Source organism: Bolinopsis microptera, chromosome 9 (assembly GCF_026151205.1).
Source record: "Bolinopsis microptera isolate Bmic1 chromosome 9, MBARI_Bmic_1.0, whole genome shotgun sequence".
Taxonomy (NCBI): Eukaryota; Metazoa; Ctenophora; class Tentaculata; order Lobata; family Bolinopsidae; genus Bolinopsis; species Bolinopsis microptera.
In genome coordinates, this window is record NC_087080.1 from 15,601,678 (window position 1) to 15,629,568 (window position 27,891).

Consider the following 27,891-nt stretch of genomic DNA (forward strand, 5'->3'; position numbering starts at 1 on the left):
GGCCATTTTGTGAGGCATATTTTGGCCATTTTGTGAGGCGTTTAGCCATTTTAGCATTTTTTTTCTTCCTATATTTAACAATGTTCGTTTTGTTTGATGAATACTATTCTTTAAACATCTTCTGTCATACTGGTGCCAGAAGTTCTCACCAAAATGCAAACTTAGTTCAAAAATTTGAAAACAAATTTTCAGTGCTCAAAATTTCTACATAAACAGTCATATTTATGCCAGAAAATGTGGTCCTAGTTAATGATTTCACCACAGGAAGTGTTGCCAGAAGACTTTTGTTTCATATGGTATCCACAAAACCTACCAGTCTTATATAAAAAATTAGTTACAAAAACATTTACAAATTTGGCCATTCTGTGAGGCTAGCCATTCTGTGAGGCATTTACCCGTACATTGAATTATGTAGTAGTGTCAAATTACCTGGGAACTGTTTGATACTTTGATGCTGAAATATTGTTATTTTATTTCTAAAAACATCAAGTTCTTGTTTTGGGAACTAAGATTTCTCTCGAATTGATCTTTTTTGGACATTGATTCATTGTACTTTAGAAGGCATTGTGATTGATTTGGAGAGTTTTGTAAGGTTTCATAATTTTCATGTAAGTTTTGTTTTGAAATTTTTTGAACGATGGATCCCAAAAGTTCCAAACTTGTCTTAACTGTCCAATCTCCACTCCTTCCCGCCCTTTACTCCTTTACCGCGCTCTCTGATTACGACGATCAGCGGTGCTTAGTGAATGTTCACTTCGGTACGTAATGAGCGGATCTATGTTAATATACTGGCCAGTACATTACCAATTATCATATTTTGATATCATTATAATTGTGATGCTATATAATAGATATTACATTGTTTTTATTATTTTAACAATAACAAAAGGCTACACGTTAAATCTTCTTACAATGGGTTGTAGTTTTTAGAGTTCGACACATGTAGAAAATTATCATTGATAATTAAGAATATTTGTTTAAATTTTACAAATTGCATGATATTTTGGCCTTTGGGATACGTGTACTTCTAAGTTGTATAATGCCTTGTAAAGTACATTTTAAAAGTTACTCTTAGTATTAGTAATACTTTTGAAACTTTCAATAACTTTTATACGTATGTATGTTATTTAAAATACATGATACAAATTTTGTTGTTTTTATTCAGCATCGCTTGTTTCATTGAATTGGATTTAGGCAAGTATTGGTAAGTATATATAAGTATATATTAGGGTAGTATATACTGCTGCAATAATAGGGGTATAATTCTTAGGGCAACGTCTTCTAAGGTTCTTCAAATGGTTCTTCTTAAGAGGCTGGATGTTGGAATGGAGTGTCTTCTTAGGGAAAATCAGTGTGGGTTCAGACGGAACCGCTCATGTATTGATCAGATTTATTCCATCCGCACCATTATTCACAACTGCATTGAGTTTAACATTCCACTTTATGTTAATTTCATTGATTTTAAGGCAGCGTTTGATTCCATCAGAAGAGAGTTTATTTGGTCAAGCATGAGACACTATGGACTTCCTGAGAAATATGTTAGAATCTTTCAGGCATTCTTCAACGGAACCATGAGTGCTGTCAGGGTTAATGGTGAAATGTCTGATTGGTTCTCTGTTAATTCGTGCACTGGACAGGGTGATATCCAGGGCCCTCCTGTATTTAATTTATGTCTGAACTTTGGAATCTTTTTGGCCGAGGTTCACAAGGCAATCAGTCATGGTGCTGTACTGCAAAAGGAACTAAAGGGTGCAGATGAAAAAGTTATCATGGATAGTGACTACGCTGATGATCTGGCAGTGATGGACAATACTGAAGAAGGGCTGCAAGAGTCCACTGATCTTATAGCTTATTACACCTCTTATGCTGGGTTGAAGATCAACGCTAAAAAGACACAATGCATGGCGATCAGCAAGTGTGCGTCCCAGCGACCTTACACCGAAAGAGACAGTATAAAGCTAACAGTGGAGGGAGAACCTGTTGAACAGGTCAGCAACTTTGTTTATCTTGGTGCCAACATCAGTGGGGATGGTACCATTGACCGAGATCTTGACATCAGGATCCAGCGTGCTAATGGTGCGTTCCATCAGCTTTGGAAGATATGGAACAGTCGAACTATAACAACGCCCACCAAGATCCATATCTACAAGGCTGCTGTTATTACTATTCTGTTATATGGAGCTGAAGTGTGGAACACAACAAAGAAGCAGATGAAACGGTTTGAGGTCTTCCATCTGACCTCCCTGAGAAGAATCTTGAAGATAAAGTGGTTCTTCCATGTCTCCAATGAAGAAGTTCTCAGGCGTGCTGGAATTAAGTCTATCGAAACTTTCATCGGTGCGGCTAGACTTAGGTGGTACGGACATGTTGTCAGAATGCCAGAGACGCGGTTCCCCAATTTCTTACTGGATTGGAAACCAAACTATGGAAAGAGACTGAGAGGACGACCCCGCAAAGGCTGGATGGCCTGTGTACTCGAGGATGCGGCTGAATTTACAGGTGTCGATAACATCAGCAGAGATGCAGTAAAACAGTTGGCTCTAAAGCGAGTGGAATGGAGGAACATGTTACGCCGTAGAAGAGATGTGTGTGATGCAGGCCACTCCAACGACTAGGAGGAGACCTCTTCATGTAGCATGTATGTATTGGTAAGGAAGTGAACCGATGCGGCGAAGCAAAGCCTGACGCAACACTCCTTTCTTTTCATCCTGTGGCTCTTACTGTCTCCCACTCTTGCTCTTTTGGTCTCTTGCGCTGCGCTCTTGCTTTCTCACAATCTTGCAGTCCCGTCCGGTATAGTATAATACTCTTCTCTCGTGCTCATAGCTTCATAGTGCGTATTAGATTATTATTATACTGAGTGCACAGTTTTAACAAGAATTGCGCCCGTTGTTTCGTTTTGGCGGACGCTAGATTTCCATTCACTATAACTATAAATATAAGCTCTAATCAGCTCACTTTATAATAATAATATACACAGAGTACATTATACTACGCATGCCATGTACAAATTGGGCTTATTACCTAATACTGTACATAACATAGCATACATTAAAATACACTCGCGCCGCGCATTCATTGACATGCTAGCTATATAATATACATTAAATCTCTGCAAGCAATACTCGCGCGCTGCACTGCGCGCTAGTTGTCATGGTAACTTACGGAAGGAAGGAAGGACTGACGACATATTTATAGCCACTTACCTCGTTCTCCAAAATCCACGTTTTTCTGCTAAAACGTCCATTCGTAACCTTTCACTATTAGTATTGTCTTTCTACAAAAGAGTGCGAACGGAAAAAATTATATTATGAGAGCTCCAGAGTATTATTTTCGTCAATTTGATACCGAAATTATTGGGCAAACTGACATAATCCGACATACCCTGACATATCTCGACACGTCGGGATATGTCGGGGTTTGTCGGGGTTTGTCGGGGTCTGTCGGGGTTTGTCGGGGTTTGTCAGGATATGTCGGGGTTTGTCGGGGTTTGTCGGGGTGTGTCGGGGTTTGTCGGGGTTTGTCGAGCCTGGAGGCTACATGATGCCTCTAGGTCTTCTTCCTCCTGAGTCTTCCTCCTCCTCCTTCTTCTCCTCCTAAGTCTTCTACCTCCTGAGTCCTCTGAGTCCTCCTCCTCCTTCTCATCAGTCCTCCTTCTCCTCCTCTTAAGTATTCCTCCTCCTCCTGAGTCCTCCTCCTCATCCTCCTCCTCCCCAGTCCTCATCCTCCTCCTCCTTCTCCTCTTCCTTCTCCTCCTCATCAGTACTCCTCCTCAGTCCTCTTCATAGTCGTCCTCGTTCTCGTCCTTAGTCCTCCTCCTCCTCCTCCTCCTCCTCCTCCTCAGTCCTCCTCCTGAGTCCTCCTCCTCATCCTCCTCCACAGTCCTCTTCCTCCTCCTCAGTCCTCCCCCAGTCCTCCAACTCAATCCTCATCAGTCCTCCCCCAGTCCTCCTCCTCCTCCTCCTCAGACCTCCTCCTCCTTCCTCAGTCCTCCTCCTCCTCCTCAGTCCTCCCCCAGTCCTCCTCCTTCTCCTCAGCCTCCTTCCCCTCCTCCTCCTCCTCCTCCTACTCCTCAGTCATCCTCCTCCTCCTGAGTCCTCCTCCTCCTCCTCCTCCTGAGTCCTCCCCCAGACCTCCTACTCCTCAGTCATCCTCCTCCTCCTGAGTCCTCCTCCTCCTCCTCCTCCTGAGTCCTCCCCCAGACCTCCTCCTCATCAGTCCTTCCCCAGTCCTCCTCATCCTCCTCCTTCTTCTTCTTATCAGTCGGCCTCCTCCTCGTCCAGTCGTCCTCGCTCTCGTCCTCAGTCCTCAGTCCTCCTCGTCCTTAGTTCTCATCCTTTTACTCTTGCTCCTCCTCCTCAGTCCTCCTCAGTCATCCCCCCAGTTCTCCACCCCCTCCTCAGTCCTCGTCCTCAGTCCTCCTCATAGCCGTCCTCCTCGTCCTCGTCTTCCTTCTCAGTCCTCCTCGTCCCCGTCTTCCTTCTCAGTCCTCCTCGTCCTCAGTCCTCCTCGTCTTTAGACCTCCTTCTCATCAGTCCTTCCCCAGTCATCCTCCTCCTCCTCCTCCTTCTCCTCCTCCTAAGTCTTCTTCCTCCTGAGTCCTCCTCCTGAGTCCTCCTCCTCCTTCTCATCAGTCCTCCTTCTCCTCCTCTTAAGTATTCCTCCTCTTCCTGAGTCCTCCTCCTCCTCCTCCTCCTCCCAAGTCCTCATCCTCCTCCTCCTTCTCCTCCTCCTTCTCCTCTTCTTCTCCTCCTCATCAGTCCTCCTCCTCAGTCCTCTTCATAGTTGTCCTCGTTCTCGTCCTTAGTGATTAGTCCTCCTCCTCCTCCTCCTCCTCCTCCTCCTCCTCAGTCCTCCTCCTGAGTTCTCCTCCGCAGTCCTCTTCCTCCTCCTCAGTCCTCCCCCAGTCCTCCTCCTCCTCCTCCTCCTCCTCCTCCTCCTCCTCCTCCTCCTCCTCCTCAGTCCTCCTCCTGAGTTCTCCTCCACACTCCTCTTCCTCCTCCTCAGTCCTCCCCCAGTCCTCCTCCTCATCAGTCCTCCCCCAGTCCTCCTCCTCCTCCTCCTCCTCCTCAGTCCTCTTCCTCCTTCCTCAGTCCTCCTCCTCATCAGTCCTCCCCCAGTCCTCCTCCTCAGTGTCCTCCCCCTCCTCCTTCTCCTCCTCAGTCCTCCTCCTCCTCAGTCCTCCTCCTCCTCCTACTCCTCAGTCATCCTCCTCCTCCTCAGTCCTCCCCCAGACCTCCTCCTCATCAGTCCTTCCCCAGTCCTCCTCCTCCTCCTCCTTTTCCGTCTTATCAGTCGGCCTCCTCCTCGTCTTCGCTCTCGTCCTCAGTCCTCAGTCCTCCTCGTCCTTAGTCCGCATCCTTTTACTTCTCCTCCTCCTCCTCAGTCGTCCTCAGTCCTTCTCCTCCTCAGCCATCCCCCCAGTTCTCCTCCCCTCCTCAGTCCTCGTCCTCGGTCCTCCTCATGGTCGTCCTCCTCGTCCTTGTCCTCGTCTTCCTTCTCAGTCCTCCTCCTCCTCCTCCTCCTTCTCCTCCTCCCCTTCCTCCTCAGTCCTCCTCCTCTTCCTTTTCCTCTTCCTCCTCAGTCATCCTCCTCCTCTTCAGGGAATCATGTTTGCGAAAAGTGGAAGGTTAAAGGTAAACACTTTATCACGGCTCCAACGTTCCAGGACCTTATAACTGGCCTTGAAGGGATGGTTCATTATCTAGTCCAATGTGCAACTAAGTACAAGGACTGTGATATTGCTCCCTGGCATTTTGTTTCCGACTCTTGTGAACAATTGTTTGCTTTCCTTCGCACTGGCTTCCACAAAGGACGCCAGACGAACCTATCGAGTGCTTCGGTTGTGCACGGGGCAGCAAGGAAAAATCGGTGCCTTGAGCTTGATGCGAAAGGCAGCCATCTTGTTGCAAATGACGTTGCACACACTCGGGGGAAGACACTGATTCCCAATCCCAACCAAAAACGGGTGTACAAGGGCAGAGACACCAGCCTCAAGAAACTTAGGAAAGCACTCAGGGAAGGCATCGACATGGGGAAGGATATGATTCGTGCTCACACAAAGCTGTCCGGGTGCGAACTCAATATACCTACTGAACCCGACTGTTACACTCTAGTTGATGATGATGACAGGGAAGAGGCTGAGCTTGAGGCTCCCAATGATGATGATGATGAAATGGAGATTTATAACCAGTCAACTGGAGTTCTCACAACCGACGGCCGTTGGTACCATGTTGATACTGCTGCTGAGAAGTTCATGAACGACGGTCGGTCATCAATAGCAGGTCATACACGCCAAAGGAGAATCAAAGGCTACAGTATCGCCAGTGTGTCACTTTCTCGGCCATGTGAATCGCTTGGAAAAGACTGTAAACGTGTATCAGTATCTGTTGGTGACAAGGGCTGGTTCGACAAGAAAAATTCAAGCAAGCTGTCAAGTTCCGCGGGCAGGCTCTGTTCATGTCAACATCGCATATATTCAGCAAGGCTGACACGTCTGTCTGCCGTGTATCCACTAACTCCTTTTGTTCTACCCATCAGAACTATCATGTTTGGGTGAAGTCTAATGTAGATGGTAAGATTTCGGGGGGGGGATCAGGTACCAAGTGCCGGACATCACGTCGACTAAGTGTAGTTTTGGATATGTTTCACTAGACCCACCCACCCCCTTTGCGGTACTAACTGTTTTTTTGGATAATACGTAAGACACCCACCCCTTTTGCCGCCTTTTGCGGTACTAACTGTCGAAAAATCGTGGTACTAACTGTTTTTTGGTATATAGAATAAGATACCCACCCAGAAATTGCTTTTTTTTTAAAAGAGCTCAATTAAATTTTAAAGGAAGACTTTACAAAATTTTAAAAATAAAAAAAAAAACCCAAAAAAAAACTTTAAAAAACCTCAAAACCCATTCCCAAAATTGAAATTTGAGGTAAAATGGGTTTTTTTTTGGGTTAGACACCCCCTTTAGTACCATGTACTAACTGTTTTTCTGGAAAATGGGCAGTAGACCCACCAGTTAGTACCATGTACTAACTGTGTTTTTAGAAGAAAAAATGACCCACCCACCAACGTGATGTCCGGTACTAAGTGTATGATCTCCCCCCGAAGATTTACCTATCAAAAGAAGTTTTGAAGATCACAAAGAGAATTTGAAGTTTTTCTCTATTTTTAATCCTAAGGAATTTAAGCTGTTACTATAACCATAACTACTTTGTGTAATAAGTTTATCTAAAGAAAGATCTGATAGAATATTAATATGAATGTGCCATATATAGTCTATATATTATAATATATAATAATGGGTTCAGCCGAAGCTGATTAAATTTCGTTTTAGGGACCCAACTTACCAGATTTTGAAAGTATGCGAATTTGGCAATAATATTATGTGATGTAGCATTCAAAGACCTTTATAAATCACAATTAATACATCATAATATCTGAATTGTGATAATATCCCAGTGATTTTGACATTTACGCTTACGTGAGATTGACAAGCAGCTAAACTCCAATTATTAATTAATAGGTAATCGTAGTATTGTATTTTTATTTGTTCACCAGTTTTGCTGCGTCTTATTTATCTTCTCTGATGTCATACAGTGTAATATACAAAGATACAACGGTGAATACCAATGGATTTATAGATCCATTTCTCTGGGATATTTCGTTATTTCTAGAGTAAAAAAATGTTGGTAAAAAATACGAAAAAATACGAAAAAATACGAACGCACCCCTAAAATTTGAAATTCGTATTCGTATTTTTTGTAGTTGGACCCCCCCCCTAAATATATGGTGTATTATTGAGTTAAATATATAGTGTATTACTGTATCCAATCTATCCAGGCACTAAGCGGTCGGAAGGTGAACGAGTTGATAGAAGCCACTAGAACATCAGGCAACGTAACAATGAGCTGGGTCCCCAACACATTCTTCCTGATCGTTTTACTGCCTCCCCACAACGTAGTCCTGTGGAATGCTGCTTCCGGAACTAGGATCTGGAAACAAACTTTTGTAGATCCTATGTACTCCTTCTCTTTAGGTATTTAAATTCTCAAAGAATAGCGGTTAAATATTTCATTGCCTTTTTTATTGTGGTGACTGGTGGAAGAAAGATCATGATTATCTGAATTTCCATTGGATAACTGGATCAATTTTGATAGTTTATCATTGTCACAATTTAATGACCATGTACCGTTCCATAATCTTCCTTATATTTAATCTCACCACCAAATCATACCAACCTCAGACCCGTTTGACGAAAGTAGGCTAGTGCTGGTTAGCGACAACTCCCTGATCTTTGTAAATGATCTAGACCTCTGTAAAACCCCAAACAGCCACCCTAAGAAATACCAACTAGCTCTGGGTAACAAAGGAAGATCTGACTCCCTGCAACCCAGTATTACCGGGGACTACCACCCTCATTCCAACAGCATGCAGGTTCTGTTACAACCTATTCAATACCTAATAATACACCAAAATTGGGGATATTAAAATACAAAATTCCTTTCTCTTTGGATCTCTTGTTCCTTCTTCTTCACCTTCTTACATCAGCTATAATATATATATAACAATTAATAATCTTAAAACTCATATATTATAACAGGTTCTAATTCATTACTTGGTTATCCGTCAAAAATCTAAGAACACCCATTGAAGTTAAAATTGTTGGGGGCATCCACCGCTCCTCTTATAGTTATTTTTGTTATATTCATAATGCTTACTTAGTATGCCTGTAAAAACATATGAACTTAATATACTATAATCGTCAGGGTTTAATAAAAGTGGTGCACTCGCCCTACTGTAGAAACAAGCTGCTACTCCTCTACCCAAGACAGATCACTATAATAGATCTGGAGCTCATGCACGCTACTGGATACATTCTACAGGTATACATTCTACAGGTATACATTCTACAGGTATACATTCTACAGGTATACTTTCTACAGGTATACATTCTACAGGTACTTGATGCTTTTGCAAATTGTCAAACTTAGGACTGCTGCTATGTCAGTACACGACCATACCAGGTCCAAAAGTTTCAAAAAATGGAAAGTAAATAAACGGAAAATCATCGAAATATAAAAAGAGATTTTTGATGATTTTTTAATAGAAGCTTTTCTGCGGCCGTCTCCTTGTCCTTGACCCAAATTTCGCAGTTTTGACTGAATTTTTGACCAGTGACCAATCAGTGAGGTCGGTGAGAGTTTTGAAAATGTCCTACCGGTAGGACATTTTCAAATTTTAGCTTTCCGCGACCCAAATTTCACTGTATTGACTAAATTTTTCTTGAATGACCATCTAGCAAGGTTCTGATATGTTAACAAAGATAACACCATACATTGCCCCCGTCTACTTCCCACCACCCAGGACCGGGGTTCGTCACAGTTCATAGACATGTATGTGTGTACGAGTGATAACATTATCTACTGCCTACATGATAGTGGTGCTATATCAATAAGGAGGTTCAGCGATAATGAGACTTATAAACAGGTTACTACACTCTTTATTCTTTAATGTAACTCAATTATAAACTTTTATTATATTAATGCTTTTCAAACAAACTTACAACGAATTCTTCATGTAGTGCATCCTGGGTTTCGACAGGATATGCCCGTTTAAAATATTGCCATCACGTTACATTACATAATTATCAATAAATGTATATTAGATTTGTAGTGTTGTAATTAGTTTAAATTAATATAACTATACACTATACAGGGTGTTTCGTAGGAAGTGTGATTATTGTCCACTTTCATAAGTTTAAGAGTCTTGTAACTTAGTGTGTACAAATTCCAAACATATTTCAACACCATTAGAGCTTTTCATTTAAAACTAGAAAGCTAGAAGTGAACAAATCATTTTATGTGAAAGACCCTGTATTAGTCTAGAATTGACTGGCTGAAGCGTTTTACATAGTTAAATAGATCTTAATTTCCCAGGAGAGCTGTTATCAGTGTTTGGTGGTATCGGAGGCAATGAGGCTGTGTAAGAACGCAAAGCTGATAGGCTTGCAGGTAAATGACGTTCAATTAAACATTTCAGTATTTTTAATGGAACTCTTAGAATGTGGTACATAGTTAAAATGCCACTGCTTGATGGAACTCTTAGAATGTAGTACATAGTTAAAATACCACTGCTTGATGGAACTCTTAGAATGTAGTACATAGTTAGATATATTTATATGTTCTATCTAGAGGAGTTATATAGGTATATAGCCTCAATATTTCAATTAAATTACTATAATAACATTTTAATTACATAACCTTGACTCCCTAATCCCGCAGGCGAAGCCGTTCACAGAGGAAAAGCTATTGTTCATGTTGACAGACGGGAGGATTGTTGGTTGGAGACTCTTTGACTGTGATGGTCCTGTTGACTTTCTCAGTGAGGTAATGCTCATTAAATTTAGGCTTTATTTTATAAATACAGTATTTGATATTCAAAGAAAGGTTAGTGAGGTCTGATCGTCATCTTCTAATACAGCGTTCGATCTCTGTGTGAAAGTGAAATTAAGCGCTTTTAACTACCGTTCACCAGACCTTGACTGCGGCTTTGTTAACAAGGTTTGGCCAGTGGAGGGTCCACAGTAGTCCCATCGCCTTAGTATTGCTGTACAAATACTACAAAGAAAGGTTATTAAAATATAAAATGGTCTCGCAATATATTAACATAACATGACAATGCGATGATAAACAATCATTGGTTACTAATTCTCTTATAAAATCTAATAAATTCGGTAAAAAATCATTTAAACAAGTTTAAAGATCTTAATATAAATAATTATCAATGTACCAATCATTAATTTGAGAAACTAGTAGATACAAATAGTCTTGAATATATATGTATTTTTTAATATAAAAAAACGTCGAAAAATGAGAGGTTTTGTAAATATCAGTGTATTGATAAGTTGACATAACTGTTCAGCTCTTCAGCTCTACCTCAATCGAGTAGATACAGTAAAGTTATAAAATTACCATAAAAGTACTACAACATCCCCCTGCCCCAGGTGCAATGGGAAGAGGAAGTGAGACTGGTAATGATACACAACACTGGGAGTAACAGTTCGCCTCCCTACTCAGCTAAAGTCTGCCCACCTCTCTCCACTAAAAACAGCCATTTCTACCGCCCACTACTCGCTTTAGGTAAGTCTGTCCACCTCTCTCCACTAAAAACAGTCATTTCTACCGCCCACTACTCGCTTTAGGTAAGTCTGCCCACCTCTCGAGCCACTAAAAACAGTCATTTCTACCGCCCACTACTCGCTTTAGGTAAGTCTGCCCACCTCTCTCCACTAAAAACAGTCATTTCTACCGCCCACTACTCGCTTTAGGTAAGTCTGCCCACCTCTCTCAACTAAAAACAGTCATTTCTACCACCCACTACTTGCTTTAGGTAAGTCTGTCCACCTCTCTCCACTAAAAACAGTCATTTCTACCGCCCACTACTCGCTTTAGGTAAGTCTGCCCACCTCTCTCCACTAAAAACAGTCATTTCTACCGCCCACTACTTGCTTTAGGTAAGTCTGCCCACCTCTCTCTCCACTAAAAACAGCCATTTCTACCGCCCACTACTCGCTTTAGGTAAGTCTGCCCACCTCTCTCCACTAAAAACAGTCATTTCTACCGCCCACTACTCGCTTTAGGTAAGTCTGCCCACCTCTCTCTCCACTAAAAACAGCCATTTCTACCGCCCACTACTTGCTTTAGGTAAGTCTGCCCACCTCTCTCTCCACTAAAAACAGTCATTTCTACCGCCAACTACTCGCTTTAGGTAAGTCTGCCCACCTCTCTCCACTAAAAACAGTCATTTCTACCGCCCACTACTCGCTTTAGGTAAGTCTGCCCACCTCTCTCCACTAAAAACAGTCATTTCTACCGCCCACTACTCGCTTTAGGTAAGTCTGCCCACCTCTCTCCACTAAAAACAGCCATTTCTACCGCCCACTACTTGCTTTAGGTAAGTCTGCCCACCTCTCTCCACTAAAAACAGCCATTTCTACCGCCCACTACTCGCTTTAGGTAAGTCTGCCCACCTCTCTCCACTAAAAACAGTCATTTCTACCGCCCACTACTCGCTTTAGGTAAGTCTGCCCACCTCTCGAGCCACTAAAAACAGTCATTTCTACCGCCCACTACTCGCTTTAGGTAAGTCTGCCCACCTCTCTCCACTAAAAACAGTCATTTCTACCGCCCACTACTCGCTTTAGGTAAGTCTGCCCACCTCTCTCCACTAAAAACAGTCATTTCTACCGCCCACTACTCGCTTTAGGTAAGTCTGCCCACCTCTCTCCACTAAAAACAGTCATTTCTACCGCCCACTACTCGCTTTAGGTAAGTCTGCCCACCTCTCTCCACTAAAAACAGTCATTTCTACCGCCCACTACTCGCTTTAGGTAAGTCTGCCCACCTCTCTCCACTAAAAACAGTCATTTCTACCGCCCACTACTCGCTTTAGGTAAGTCTGCCCACCTCTCGAGCCACTAAAAACAGCCATTTCTACCGCCCACTACTCGCTTTAGGTAAGTCTGCCCACCTCTCTCCACTAAAAACAGTCATTTCTACCGCCCACTACTCGCTTTAGGTAAGTCTGCCCACCTCTCTCCACTAAAAACAGTCATTTCTACCGCCCACTACTCGCTTTAGGTAAGTCTGCCCACCTCTCTCCACTAAAAACAGTCATTTCTACCGCCCACTACTCGCTTTAGGTAAGTCTGCCACCTCTCGAGCCACTAAAAACAGTCATTTCTACCGCCCACTACTAGCTTTAGGTAAGTCTGCCCACCTCTCTCTCCACTAAAAACAGTCATTTCTACCGCCACTACTCGCTTTAGTAAGTCTGCCCACCTCTCTCCACTAATAACAGTCATTTCTACCGCCCATTACCTACTCGCTTTAGGTAAGTCTGCCCACCTCTCTCCACTAAAAACAGTCAATTCTACCGCCCACTACTCGCTTTAGGTAAGTCTGCCCACTCTCGAGCCACTAATAACAGTCATTTCTACGCCCACTACTCGCTTAGGTAAGTCTGCTCACCTCTCTCCACTAAAAACAGCCATTCTAACCGCCCACTACTCGCTTTAGGTAACGTCTGCCCACCTCTCTCCACTAAAAACAGTCATTTCTACCGCCCCACTACTCGCTTTAGGTAAGTCTGCCCACCTCTCGAGCCACTAAAAACAGTCATTCTACGCCCACTACTCGCTTTAGGTAAGTCTGCCACCTCTCTCCACTAATAACAGCCATTTCTACGCCCCTACTCGCTTTTAGGTAAGTCTGCCCACCTCTCTCCACTAAAAACAGTCATTTCTACCCGCCCACTACTCGCTTTAGGTAAGTCTGCCCACCTCTCTCCCACTAATAACAGACATTTCTACCGCCCTCTACTCGCTTTAGTAGTCTGGCCCACCTCTCTCCCACTAATAACAGTCATTTCTACCGCCCCACTACTCGCCTTTAGGTAAGTCTGCCCACCTCTCTCCACTAAAAACAGTCATTTCTACCGCCCACTACTCGCTTTAGGTAAGTCTGCCCACCTCTCTCCAATAAAAACAGTCATTTTCTACCGACCCCACTACTCGCTTTAGGTAAGTCTGCCCACCTCTCTCCACTAATAACAGTCATTTCTACCGCCCACTACTCGCTTTAGGTAAGTCTGCCCACCTCTCTCCACTAATAACAGTCATTTCTACCGCCCACTACTCGCTTTAGGTAAGTCTGCCCACCTCTCTCCACTAAAACAGCCATTTCTACCACCCACTACTCGCTTTAGGTAAGTCTGCCCCACCTCTCTCCACTAATAACAGGCATTTCTACCACCCACTACTCGCTTTAGGTAAAGTCTGCCCACCTCTCGAGCCACTAAAAACAGTCATTTCTACCGCCCACTACTCGCTTTAGGTAAGTCTGCCCACCTCTCTCCACTAAAAACAGTCATTTCTACCGCCCACTACTCGCTTTAGGTAAGTCTGCCCCACCTCTACGAGCCACTAAAAACAGTCATTTCTACCGCCCACTACTCGCTTTAGGTAAGTCTGCCCACCTCTCGAGCCACTAAAAACAGTCATTTCTACCGCCCACTACTTGCTTTAGGTAAGTCTGCTCACCTCTCTCCACTAATAACAGGCATTTCTACCACCCACTACTCGCTTTAGGTAAGTCTGCCCACCTCTCTCCACTAAAAACAGCCATTTCTACCACCCACTACTCGCTTTAGGTAAGTCTGCCCACCTCTCTCCACTAATAACAGGCATTTCTACCACCCACTACTCGCTTTAGGTAAGTCTGCCCACCTCTCTCCACTAAAAACAGCCATTTCTACCACCCACTACTCGCTTTAGGTAAGTCTGCCCACCTCTCTCCACTAATAACAGGCATTTCTACCACCCACTACTCGCTTTAGGTAAGTCTGCCCACCTCTCGAGCCACTAAAAACAGGCATTTCTACCGCCCACTACTCGCTTTAGGTAAGTCTGCCCACCTCTCTCCACTAAAAACAGTCATTTCTACCGCCCACTACTCGCTTTAGGTAAGTCTGCCCACCTCTCTCCACTAAAAACAGTCATTTCTACCGCCCACTACTCGCTTTAGGTAAGTCTGCCCACCTCTCGAGCCACTAAAAACAGCCATTTCTACCGCCCACTACTCGCTTTAGGTAAGTCTGCCCACCTCTCTCCACTAAAAACAGCATTTCTACCGCCCACTACTCGCTTTAGGTAAGTCTGCCCACCTCTCTCCACTAAAAACAGTCATTTCTACCGCCCACTACTCGCTTTAGGTAAGTCTGCCCACCTCTCGAGCCACTAAAAACAGTCATTTCTACCGCCCACTACTCGCTTTAGGTAAGTCTGCCCACCTCTCTCCACTAAAAACAGTCATTTCTACCGCCCACTACTCGCTTTAGGTAAGTCTGCCCACCTCTCTCCACTAAAAACAGCCATTTCTACCGCCCACTACTCGCTTTAGGTAAGTCTGCCCACCTCTCGAGCCACTAAAAACAGTCATTTCTACCGCCCACTACTCGCTTTAGGTAAGTCTGCCCACCTCTCTCCACTAAAAACAGTCATTTCTACCGCCCACTACTCGCTTTAGGTAAGTCTGCCCACCTCTCGAGCCACTAAAAACAGTCATTTCTACCGCCCACTACTCGCTTTAGGTAAGTCTGCCCACCTCTCTCCACTAAAAACAGGCATTTCTACCGCCCACTACTCGCTTTAGGTAAGTCTGCCCACCTCTCTCCACTAAAAACAGTCATTTCTACCGCCCACTACTCGCTTTAGGTAAGTCTGCCCACCTCTCTCCACTAAAAACAGTCATTTCTACCGCCCACTACTCGCTTTAGGTAAGTCTGCCACCTCTCTCCACTAAAAACAGTCATTTCTACCGCCCACTACTCGCTTTAGGTAAGTCTGCCCACCTCTCTCCACTAAAAACAGTCATTTCTACCGCCCACTACTCGCTTTAGGTAAGTCTGCCCACCTCTCTCCACTAAAAACAGTCATTTCTACCGCCCACTACTCGCTTTAGGTAAGTCTGCCCACCTCTCGAGCCACTAAAAACAGTCATTTCTACCGCCCACTACTCGCTTTAGGTAAGTCTGCCCACCTCTCTAGCCACTAAAAACAGTCATTTTCTACCGCCCACTACTCGCTTTAGGTAAGTCTGCCCACCTCTCTCCACTAAAAACAGTCATTTCTACCGCCCACTACTCGCTTTAGGTAAGTCTGCCCACCTCTCTCCGCTAAAAAACAGCCATTTCTACCGCCCACTACTCGCTTTAGGTAAGTCTGCCCACCTCTCTCCACTAAAAACAGTCATTTCTACCGCCCACTACTCGCTTTAGGTAAGTCTGCTCACCTCTCGTGCCACTAAAAACAGTCATTTCTACCGCCCACTACTCGCTTTAGGTAAGTCTGCCCACCTCTCGAGCCACTAAAAACAGTCATTTCTACCGCCCACTACTCGCTTTAGGTAAGTCTGCCCACCTCTCGCCACTAAAAACAGTCATTTCTACCGCCCACTACTCGCTTTAGGTAAGTCTGCCCACCTCTCTCCACTAAAAACAGTCATTTCTACCGCCCACTACTCGCTTTAGGTAAGTCTGCCCACCTCTCGAGCCACTAAAAACAGTCATTTCTACCGCCCACTACTCGCTTTAGGTAAGTCTGCCCACCTCTCTCCACTAAAAACAGTCATTTCTACCGCCCACTACTCGCTTTAGGTAAGTCTGCCCACCTCTCTCCACTAAAAACAGTCATTTCTACCGCCCACTACTCGCTTTAGGTAAGTCTGCCCACCTCTCGAGCCACTAAAAACAGTCATTTCTACCGCCCACTACTCGCTTTAGGTAAGTCTGCCCACCTCTCGAGCCACTAAAAACAGCCATTTCTACCGCCCACTACTCGCTTTAGGTAAGTCTGCCCACCTCTCAGCCACTAAAAACAGTCATTTCTACCGCCCACTACTCGCTTTAGGTAAGTCTGCCCACCTCTCGACCACTAAAAACAGTCATTTCTACCGCCCACTACTCGCTTTAGGTAAGTCTGCCCACCTCTCTCCACTAAAAACAGTCATTTCTACCGCCCACTACTCGCTTTAGGTAAGTCTGCCCACCTCTCTCCACTAAAAACAGTCATTTCTACCGCCCACTACTCGCTTTAGGTAAGTCTGCCCACCTCTCTCCACTAAAAACAGTCATTTCTACCGCCCACTACTCGCTTTAGGTAAGTCTGCCCACCTCTCGAGCCACTAAAAACAGTCATTTCTACCGCCCACTACTCGCTTTAGGTAAGTCTGCCCACCTCTCTCCACTAAAAACAGTCATTTCTACCGCCCACTACTCGCTTTAGGTAAGTCTGCCCACCTCTCGCCACTAAAAACAGTCATTTCTACCGCCCACTACTCGCTTTAGGTAAGTCTGCCCACCTCTCTCCACTAAAAACAGTCATTTCTACCGCCCACTACTCGCTTTAGGTAAGTCTGCCCACCTCTCTCCACTAAAAACAGTCATTTCTACCGCCCACTACTCGCTTTAGGTAAGTCTGCCCACCTCTCTCCACTAAAAACAGTCATTTCTACCGCCCACTACTCGCTTTAGGTAAGTCTGCCCACCTCTCGAGCCACTAAAAACAGTCATTTCTACCGCCCACTACTCGCTTTAGGTAAGTCTGCCCACCTCTCGAGCCACTAAAAACAGTCATTTCTACCGCCCACTACTCGCTTTAGGTAAGTCTGCCCACCTCTCTCCACTAAAAACAGTCATTTCTACCGCCCACTACTCGCTTTAGGTAAGTCTGCCCACCTCTCGAGCCACTAAAAACAGTCATTTCTACCGCCCACTACTCGCTTTAGGTAAGTCTGCCCACCTCTCTCCACTAAAAACAGTCATTTCTAACCGCCCACTACTCGCTTTAGGTAAGTCTGCCCACCTCTCTAGCCACTAAAAACAGTCATTTCTACCGCCCCACTACTCGCTTTAGGTAAGTCTGCCCCCCACCTCTCTCCACTAAAAACAGTCATTTCTACCGCCCACTACTCGGCTTTTAGGTAAGTCTGCCCACCTCTCGCCACTAAAAAAGTCATTTCTACCGCCCACTACTCGCTTTAGGTAAGTCTGCTCCACTCTCGAGCCACTAAAAACAGTCATTTCTACCGCCCACTACTCGCTTTAGGTAAGTCTGCCCACCTCTCGAGCCACTAAAAACAGTCATTTCTCCGCCCACTACTCGCTTTAGGTAAGTCTGCCCACCTCTCGAGCCACTAAAAACAGTCATTTCTACCGCCCACTACTCGCTTTAGGTAAGTCTGCCCACCTCTCTCCACTAAAAAACAGTCATTTCTACCGCCCACTACTCGCTTTAGGTAAGTCTGCCCACCTCTCGCCACTAAAAACAGTCATTTCCGCCCACTACTCGCTTTAGGTAAGTCTGCCCACCTCTATCCACTAAAAACAGTCATTTCTACCGCCCACTACTCGCTTTAGGTAAGTCTGCCCCACCTCTCGAGCCACTAAAAAACAGTCATTTCTACCGCCCACTACTCGCTTTAGGTAAGTCTGCCCACCTCTCTCCACTAAAAACAGTCATTTCTACCGCCCACTACTCGCTTTAGGTAAGTCTGCCTCACCTCTCGGCCACTAAAAACAGCCATTTCTACCGCCCACTACTCGCTTTAGGTAAGTCTGCCCACCTCTCTCCACTAAAAACAGTCATTTCTACCGCCCACTACTTGCTTTAGGTAAGTCTGCTCACCTCTCGAGCCACTAAAAACAGCCATTTCTACCGCCCACTACTCGCTTTAGGTAAGTCTGCCCACCTCTCTCCACTAAAAACAGTCATTTCTACCGCCCACTACTGCTTTAGGTAAGTCTGCTCACCTCTCGAGCCACTTAAAACAGCCCATTTCTACCGCCCACTAATCGCTTTAGGTAAGGTCTTGGCCCACCTCTTCTCCACTAAAAAACAGTCATTCTAATTCTTTCTTACCGCACACTACTCTCTTTAGTTAAGTCTGCTCCCAACTCGCTCCACATAAACATCCATTACTACCCCCAGCCTACACGCTTAAGGTAAGTCTGCCCACCTCCTCCACTAAAAACAGCCATTTCTTTCTATCGCGCCACTACGTGCTTAGGTTAAGCTGTGCCCTCACTCTCCACATGAAAAACAGCGCCATGCAGACCAGCCCACTACGCCGTTATAAGTGAAGGATATGTTATACTCGTCTGACTGTGCCCACCTCTCTCCACATAAAAAACAGCCTTTTCTACGCCCACTACGCGCTTATAGAATCTGGAATCTGGGTGCCCTCGCTCTCTCCACTAAAAAACAGCCAGTTCGACCAGCCCCGACTCGAATTTAGTAATCTGGCCTGACCCACCGTTCGCCTCTAAAAACTGTCATTTCTACCGCCCAACCCTGTTACTTCGCACTTCCTTAGGTTAGTCGGCCCACCTCCCTCCACTAAAAAACAGCCCATTTTCTCCCGCCACTACTGTGGGGGCGCTTTAATAATCTGCCCACCGCTTCTCCTCTAAAAACAGCCTTTACTACCGCCCACCCTACGTCGCTTAGGTAAGTCTGCTGTGGCCCACTCTCTCCACTAAAAACATTCATTTCTACTCCCACTACTACTCGCTTTTATAATTTCTGCTGCCCGACCTCTCATCTCACTAACAAACAGTCATTCAAACCGCTCCACTAGACTCGAGTTAGGTGAAGTCTGCCCACCACTCTCCACTAAAAACAGAACTCATTTCCTACCGCCCACTACCGCTTCGGTAAGTCCGGTGTCACCCCCCTCTCACCACTAATAACATCCCGTTCTACCGCCCCACTTATTTCTTAGTAAGTCTGCGAGGCCCACCTCTCTCCACTAAAAAACATCCATTTCCTTCGTACACGCCCACTACTCGCTTTAGGCGTAATCCTGTTTCTGGCCGCACCCTCTCTCCACTAAAGAACAGTCCATTTCTTTTTCTATCTAACCGCCACTATACGCTTAGTATGTACTGCCCACGCTCTCCCTCCGACTAAAAACCATCATTTCTTCTACCGCCCACTACTCGCTTTAGGTAAGTCTGCCCACCTCTCTCCACTAATAACAGCTATTCTACCGCCCACTACTCGCTTTAGTAAGGTCTGCCCACCTCTCTCCACTAAATAACAGTCATTTCTACCGCCCACTACTCGCTTTAGGTTAGTCTGTCCCACCTCTCTCCACTAAAAACAGTCATTTCTACTAATTCTACCGCCCACTACTCGCTTTAGGTAAGTCTGCCCAACCTCTCTCCGCTAAAAACAGCCAGTTCTACCGCCACTGCACTACTCGGCTTTAGGGTAAGTCTGTGCCCACCTCTCCACTACTAACAGCATTTCTACCGCCCACAACTCTCGTTTATGTAAAGTCGTCTGCCCACCTCTCTCCACCTAAACAACACCAAAGCACACACCTACTTCTACGCCCACTACTCGGACTTTCACGGAAATGACTGCCCACCTCTCGAGCCACTACCAAACAGTCATTTCTACCGCCCACTACTCGCTTTCGGTACGTCTGCCCACCTCTCTCCACAAATAAATTAACAGGCATTTACTACCACCCACTCACTCCGCTTTAGGTAGTACTTGCTCACCTCTCTCCACTAAAAACAGTCATTTCTACCGCCCACTACTCGCTTTAGGTAAGTCTGCCCACCTCTCGAGCCACTAAAAACAGTCATTTCTACCGCCCACTACTCGCTTTAGGTAAGTCTGCCCACCTCTCGAGCCACTAAAAACAGTCATTTCTACCGCCCACTACTCGCTTTAGGTAAGTCTGCCCACCTCTCGAGCCACTAAAAACAGCCATTTCTACCGCCCACTACTCGCTTTAGGTAAGTCTGCCCACCTCTCTCCACTAAAAACAGTCATTTCTACCGCCCACTACTCGCTTTAGGTAAGTCTGCCCACCTCTCGAGCCACTAAAAACAGTCATTTCTACCGCCCACTACTCGCTTTAGGTAAGTCTGCCCACCTCTCGAGCCACTAAAAACAGTCATTTCTACCGCCCACTACTCGCTTTAGGTAAGTCTGCCCACCTCTCGAGCCACTAAAAACAGTCATTTCTACCGCCCACTACTCGCTTTAGGTAAGTCTGCCCACCTCTCTCCACTAAAAACAGTCATTTCTACCGCCCACTACTCGCTTTAGGTAAGTCTGCCCACCTCTCTAGCCACTAAAAACAGTCATTTCTACCGCCCACTACTCGCTTTAGGTAAGTCTGCCCACCTCTCTCCACTAAAAACAGTCATTTCTACCGCCCACTACTTGCTTTAGGTAAGTCTGCCCACCTCTCGAGCCACTAAAAACAGTCATTTCTACCGCCCACTACTCGCTTTAGGTAAGTCTGCCCACCTCTCTCCACTAAAAACAGTCATTTCTACCGCCCACTACTCGCTTTAGGTAAGTCTGCCCACCTCTCTCCACTAAAAACAGTCATTTCTACCGCCCACTACTCGCTTTAGGTAAGTCTGCCCACCTCTCGCCACTAAAAACAGTCATTTCTACCGCCCACTACTCGCTTTAGGTAAGTCTGCCCACCTCTCTCCACTAAAAACAGTCATTTCTACCGCCCACTACTCGCTTTAGGTAAGTCTGCCCACCTCTCGAGCCACTAAAAACAGTCATTTCTACCGCCCACTACTCGCTTTAGGTAAGTCTGCCCACCTCTCTCCACTAAAAACAGTCATTTCTACCGCCCACTACTCGCTTTAGGTAAGTCTGCCCACCTCTCTCCACTAAAAACAGTCATTTCTACCGCCCACTACTCGCTTTAGGTAAGTCTGCCCACCTCTCTCCACTAAAAACAGTCATTTCTACCGCCCACTACTCGCTTTAGGTAAGTCTGCCCACCTCTCGAGCCACTAAAAACAGTCATTTCTACCGCCCACTACTCGCTTTAGGTAAGTCTGCCCACCTCTCTAGCCACTAAAAACAGTCATTTCTACCGCCCACTACTCGCTTTAGGTAAGTCTGCCCACCTCTCGCCACTAAAAACAGTCATTTCTACCGCCCACTACTCGCTTTAGGTAAGTCTGCCCACCTCTCTCCACTAAAAACAGTCATTTCTACCGCCCACTACTCGCTTTAGGTAAGTCTGCCCACCTCTCTCCACTAAAAACAGTCATTTCTACCGCCCACTACTCGCTTTAGGTAAGTCTGCCCACCTCTCTCCACTAAAAACAGTCATTTCTACCGCCCACTACTCGCTTTAGGTAAGTCTGCCCACCTCTCTCCACTAAAAACAGTCATTTCTACCGCCCACTACTCGCTTTAGGTAAGTCTGCCCACCTCTCGCCACTAAAAACAGTCATTTCTACCGCCCACTACTCGCTTTAGGTAAGTCTGCCCACCTCTCGAGCCACTAAAAACAGTCATTTCTACCGCCCACTACTCGCTTTAGGTAAGTCTGCCCACCTCTCTCCACTAAAAACAGTCATTTCTACCGCCCACTACTCGCTTTAGGTAAGTCTGCCCACCTCTCGAGCCACTAAAAACAGTCATTTCTACCGCCCACTACTCGCTTTAGGTAAGTCTGCCCACCTCTCGAGCCACTAAAAACAGCCATTTCTACCGCCCACTACTCGCTTTAGGTAAGTCTGCCCACCTCTCTCCACTAAAAACAGTCATTTCTACCGCCCACTACTCGCTTTAGGTAAGTCTGCCCACCTCTCTCCACTAAAAACAGTCATTTCTACCGCCCACTACTCGCTTTAGGTAAGTCTGCCCACCTCTCTCCACTAAAAACAGTCATTTCTACCGCCCACTACTCGCTTTAGGTAAGTCTGCCCACCTCTCGAGCCACTAAAAACAGTCATTTCTACCGCCCACTACTCGCTTTAGGTAAGTCTGCCCACCTCTCTCCACTAAAAACAGCCATTTCTACCGCCCACTACTCGCTTTAGGTAAGTCTGCCCACCTCTCTCCACTAAAAACAGTCATTTCTACCGCCCACTACTCGCTTTAGGTAAGTCTGCCCACCTCTCTCCACTAAAAACAGTCATTTCTACCGCCCACTACTCGCTTTAGGTAAGTCTGCCCACCTCTCTCCACTAAAAACAGTCATTTCTACCGCCCACTACTCGCTTTAGGTAAGTCTGCCCACCTCTCTCCACTAAAAACAGTCATTTCTACCGCCCACTACTCGCTTTAGGTAAGTCTGCCCACCTCTCTCCACTAAAAACAGTCATTTCTACCGCCCACTACTCGCTTTAGGTAAGTCTGCCCACCTCTCTCCACTAAAAACAGCCATTTCTACCGCCCACTACTCGCTTTAGGTAAGTCTGCCCACCTCTCTCCACTAAAAGCAGTCATTTCTACCACCCACTATAACTACTCGCTTTAGGTAAACTTTATTTGAACATTCTCTTAATCTTGCTCTACAGTTGCAGTAATATCATAATCTAGTTTTCACTTTTCAGTCTTGGGCTACCTTTTTTAAAAGATGCTGAAATCATTTGAATTTATCTGATTTTATGATACGTACATCAAAATTATCCTATTTTCTCGATCTTATCAATGTGCTAACTAAAACCCACTAATCTAAAACTGTCCAGGCTCCCACTCAGGATCTATACTGATAGTTGACCTGACGACAACTAAAACAATAAAAGAGTTCACATTACACACCTCACCTGTCTGTGGTATTGAGTGGGTCGCTAACAGACGGATCATATCTTACAGCAACAATATCGGTGGTTCTGGTTAGTATCATTGCTGTTATCATAGATTATTTATTCGTTATTACAGATTTGTAAAGTTTATTGGAGCATATTATGTATATTTAGGTCCACAGGCGTATTTTTGCTCCTAGTATATCAGTATATTCAAAGCCGTTTTTAAACGTCAATTTTTGTCTTAGTATTATCTTATGATTTTATTTTTGATTGTTTGAAAAGATCAAGAAAAATATTATATTTGAATAACAAAAATTCGAAACATCTCGAGGTTCCCTAGCAATTAATTAATGCCGGCAAGAATACCGTAAGGGCCGATAAAGTTTGATAGAGTTGGTTTTAATTAAATTGTGGCGTAGACTTCTGTTCAGAGATAAATAAGGCTGCCAACAAAATTGGCGTTATCTAATTCTAACTCTTTGTTAATTCAATATTTATTGTTTTTATTGATATCACCCGCAGGCGGTTAAAGGTTATAGAAAACAATTTAGCAGGATTAGCACTCCGTCGTAGCAGTAAATTTAAGAGGCCAGAACCACATACAAACTTTTCATTAAGATCCATAATCAAAAGTTCGTTTGTGACAATTAATCTGTTAGTACTCCCTCATCGGAACGAAGATTTCTTGCAATATTGTTTTCTGCAGATAAAATTAATGTTCAATAATTAATGACCGGCGGTGCTCTTCTTTTGCTTTTTTATCTTATTACGTGTGACCGTCAAAATTAACAGAATATTACTTATTGCCGCACATCTGCTCATTCATGTCCTCAATCAAACCAAATATTATCAAACAACAATAACAATTGTACCAAAGTATTTCTAAAAACCATTACTCTGCAATTATCGCAGGAGTTTCTTGTTCCGTACTTCCATTACCGTTTCTAGGTCCTTTCCGTCTGATACTATAACTGGAAGTGTACGTTACATGAGTGTCACATTTCACCGTTTGGTATGTTTTCTCCTGGATCTTCTTTTCCAGTGAACGATCAAAGTACTTCCTCATAGCCTCAAAGCCCAGTTCCATTAATGCTACAGCTACAATCAAGAGAAGCATTTGAAACAACATGCTTAAAAATCTTGGGCCCGGATTTTCATAGCCTGGTCCAAAAATGTGCTGTTCTCCGAATCCGATCGTTGTCATGCCATTTATGATATAGCAGTAGATCCCCTCTGTGAGACTCCATACTCTAGAATACCCCACTTTTGTATACTTTTTCTTGGTTGCATCGTCAGTACTGTACTGGTATACCATTTTTGTCGAAATATATCCTTGAAGGACTATGTACACCACTCCCAATTTAATGGCTAGCGCAGCAACAATCTTATAGTTTCCAAACCACTTCTTTACGAAAGCTGAAGTTCTGCGAATTCGTTTGTTAGATTTCGTAATCCTGACGACCAGCCCGATCAAGGCAGAGACGAGTGGTAGTCCAATCATGGCATAGACTATGGTAAAACTCTTATACAGTATAGATGTAGGTTTCCGTAATCCCCATCCAGTGGTGGATATTATACTGAAACTGTAAAGCATAGTGTCCATAAACTTCATGCTGTTCCATCCATACAAATCAAGTTTAGCAAGTTTACATTCTAAGTCCGCTTTTCTAAAGATGCGATTGTAAAACTGTCCGTAATCCTCCATTGATTTGTTCGCAATATTTGATTTATTAAATTCTGCTTGTTCAATGAACAATTCATAATTGATTACTTTAGCGTTGTTACCCTCAATTCCTGAAAACACCAAGGCTCCGAACATTAAGAAGATGGCTAGGGCTTGAACAATCCAAGTAGTTTTATTAAAGAAATATGCCGATAAAGATTCTCGCATTATCATGAACCACTCCTCGTGCAGTGAGCTATTGCTAGTTTCCTTCTCTTCTTCTAGTACAATGTTTTCTTCCATTATGTTTTGACTTCCTTGGTTGTGAGGATTTCGGTTATTCTTTACACGATTTGAAAATTTATTTTTGTATAGTAATATAAAAAAGTGAATAATAAAAATGAAAATAAGAATTTTCCACGCTTTGACAGTCCAGTTGGTGATAGAACTTACGGTAGAACTAGAGGAAGCGATAGCTCACCGCGACCGGTCACCGCTGGTAAATTAATATTGCGACGGTGAACTTTTATGAGATCTCTGAATAGACATGGTATTTAAAGAACTAGTTGAGGTAGAAAACAGACACTATACGGCGACCTGAAAGACGAAGGCGAAAAAGCAATGAATGAAAGCAATGGACAGGAAGCAACAGGAGTAAGAACTGCAAACCTAGCAATTACAAAATATTTTAACCTTAAATAAATAATAGGTAAATAATGTAGAGAATAGGGCCAAGTCTAGCATTATGTCATTATTTAAATAATCGCCTCCAAAAAAGTTTAAACGGTAACATTAATGCTGCCTAATTGTTTTTTAAAGTCTCACAAAAAATAACTCTCAAGCCCACAGACACTCAAATAATGTCCTCCGAACATGTTAATGTCACTCCCTAGTTGAGCATTAATATTCAATTATTAGGACACAACAATATTCTTATATTAGAACATGGGGACCATTCCGGAAATGCTCGATTAAAATCGAAACAGGGTGGTGCTCGATTTTAAGTGCTCGATTTAAGTGCTCGATTTTATCCGGGTATTTCCGGTATGGTGACAAACAAAAAAGGGAAAGTCGACGCCATTAAATAAGGAATATCGATATGAGAATGGCATAAATGTTCAGAAATTGCTCCCGACAGGTTTACCGTACAGATTTCGACAGCGGTAATAGCAAAAAATTATAACCAATTCTATTTAAGGCTATTTCTGCATTATAATATATCCCACAAAAATGAGTAGTACAGTAAAACGTTCAAATGGTCAGAATCATGAAATCACAAATTTGGGATATTATGAAATTAAAAGGCAAGGGGAAAAGTTAGAAAATACTGAAGACATCAAAATCAATTTAAAATAGGAAAAAGCAGTTGTTGGTAGTATAAAAGAAGCCCGACCATTCCGCGTTGAACGAAGTCCGTATACCTAAGCACTAAGCACTAAGCACTAAGCACTGAGCGGGTGCCTGTTAGTATAAAACGATGCACACTTAAGAATGTGGGTTCGTACAATTAAACGTGGTAGGTATAAACATGAACGTTCGAAATGAAATCGACTATCATAGGAAATACAACCGATACCGAGAGGGAAATTGCAGTGGGTACCCGAATATGCTTTCTTCTAGCCTGTCCCCACGACAATGGGAAATTGCAGTGGGTACCCGAATATGCTTTCTCCTAGCCTGCCCCCACGACAATAAAGGAACCGATACACTGATATCATTATCAGAGATTTGAAGCAGAAAAAAAACGGCATTTTACCAAAGAGCTGAATATTCATATTACTATTAATCTAATACAATGCATTATATAATAACCAATACAGGAAAAGTCTCTCAACACAACAGTGCAGCGGTTTACATTAGTTTCCCACAATATTCTCAATTTCCGTCATCAGCGATGAAAGCCACTCAACAGTCAACACAACTGAAGTAAACTGAAGTACCGGAATGAATCTACAAAAAAATATCAATTATCACCATTCAAAAGTGCGATGTGAAACATATTGGATCATAAACTTCCAAACGATATATAATATGACACGATTGCACCTATTCATCAATCATCTTCAAAGAAATAAAATTACAGACTTGACGGACGAGTGTGTGATTATCGTATATTAGTATATATAATCGCTAAGTCATTAACGAAGAGTAACTGAATAAGCCAAAGAGGCCTAATGATCAAGCTATTATTATTGCAGCCAGATTTCTTACGCAAATCATATTCTGTGCGGAAATAGGAAGCATGGCCAAGAGACGATGCAAAATATAGAGCAATCTTAACTACCACAGCGCTGTAAGTTGTATACTTGTATAGCCCTGTCCCTTTGTGTTAATGTTAGTACTTTTCAATCATATCAAGTTCAAATAAAGTTTATTTTCTTGCAGTTTTTATATTATTGAAAGTAGATTGTCCGTGAGAGGCGTGGATAATTACAATGTGGCAAATTTACACCTCTATTGTAACTAAATCGATTATATTTTGAAGAAATTTGTCGAATTGAAGAATCAGTTTGAGATAACAAAACACAATTTGTTAAAATAATACAAAATTAAAATAAATAAAAATAAAATTAACAAGACGAAGTATGCGAAAATGGGACGTAAAAAGACAAATAAAAACTTTCGAGTGTTTATAAAATTCTAAAGTGGACTGATAATTCGATTATTTGATCACTTTGATTCTAATAATACACACATCATTCGTTCTAAATATAGAAATCAAACGATACCGTCCTCACCAAGTAGCTGAATATCTTATTGTAATAATTTTAGATATGCGGCAGTCAAGCTATTACGTTATCTCCAGGGTTTTGCACAAACCTGCTGATAATATGAAAGTACGGACATTCTAATAAAAATTGAAAAAACACAAAAGAGAATGAAAACGGCGGCCGACGAATATGATTCACAAGCACATACAATTTCATAAGCACGATATTGAAAATTATGAAATTGTTACTCAATCTCATAATCATGGTAATGCCAAATAGTGAAAATATGCTTAATCTCGGTCTAGAAGACTAAGTTATAGAGGCAGAGTTTAAAGAGCTGGTAGCGGGAAATCTTACCAACTTCCAGCC

General features: G+C 43.7%; 3 protein-coding genes across 4 annotated transcripts in view; 2 read left to right on the forward strand and 1 right to left on the reverse strand.

The window, feature by feature from the left end:
* The window catches only part of LOC134821433 (protein KRI1 homolog), a 72,492-nt gene that overhangs the window by 16,330 nt on the left and 28,271 nt on the right, over positions 1-27,891 (forward strand). The gene's annotated exons all lie outside the window — the stretch shown is intronic.
* The window catches only part of LOC134821139 (WD repeat-containing protein 11-like), a 47,387-nt gene that overhangs the window by 3,066 nt on the left and 16,430 nt on the right, over positions 1-27,891 (forward strand). For both annotated transcript variants that reach the window (XM_063831803.1, XM_063831804.1), the window contains exons 3-10: positions 7,843-8,038; positions 8,246-8,436; positions 8,769-8,885; positions 9,367-9,489; positions 9,939-10,013; positions 10,284-10,388; positions 11,006-11,141; positions 23,089-23,235. In XM_063831803.1, coding sequence (XP_063687873.1) covers positions 7,843-8,038; positions 8,246-8,436; positions 8,769-8,885; positions 9,367-9,489; positions 9,939-10,013; positions 10,284-10,388; positions 11,006-11,141; positions 23,089-23,235 — 1,090 coding nt within the window. The remainder of the gene's footprint in view (positions 1-7,842; positions 8,039-8,245; positions 8,437-8,768; positions 8,886-9,366; positions 9,490-9,938; positions 10,014-10,283; positions 10,389-11,005; positions 11,142-23,088; positions 23,236-27,891) is intronic.
* LOC134821141 (potassium channel subfamily K member 1-like) lies at positions 23,932-25,620 on the reverse strand. Its single transcript, XM_063831807.1, has one exon. It carries the CDS (start codon positions 25,112-25,114, stop codon positions 24,041-24,043), a length of 1,074 nt encoding a protein of 357 aa, XP_063687877.1. The 5' UTR covers positions 25,115-25,620; the 3' UTR covers positions 23,932-24,040.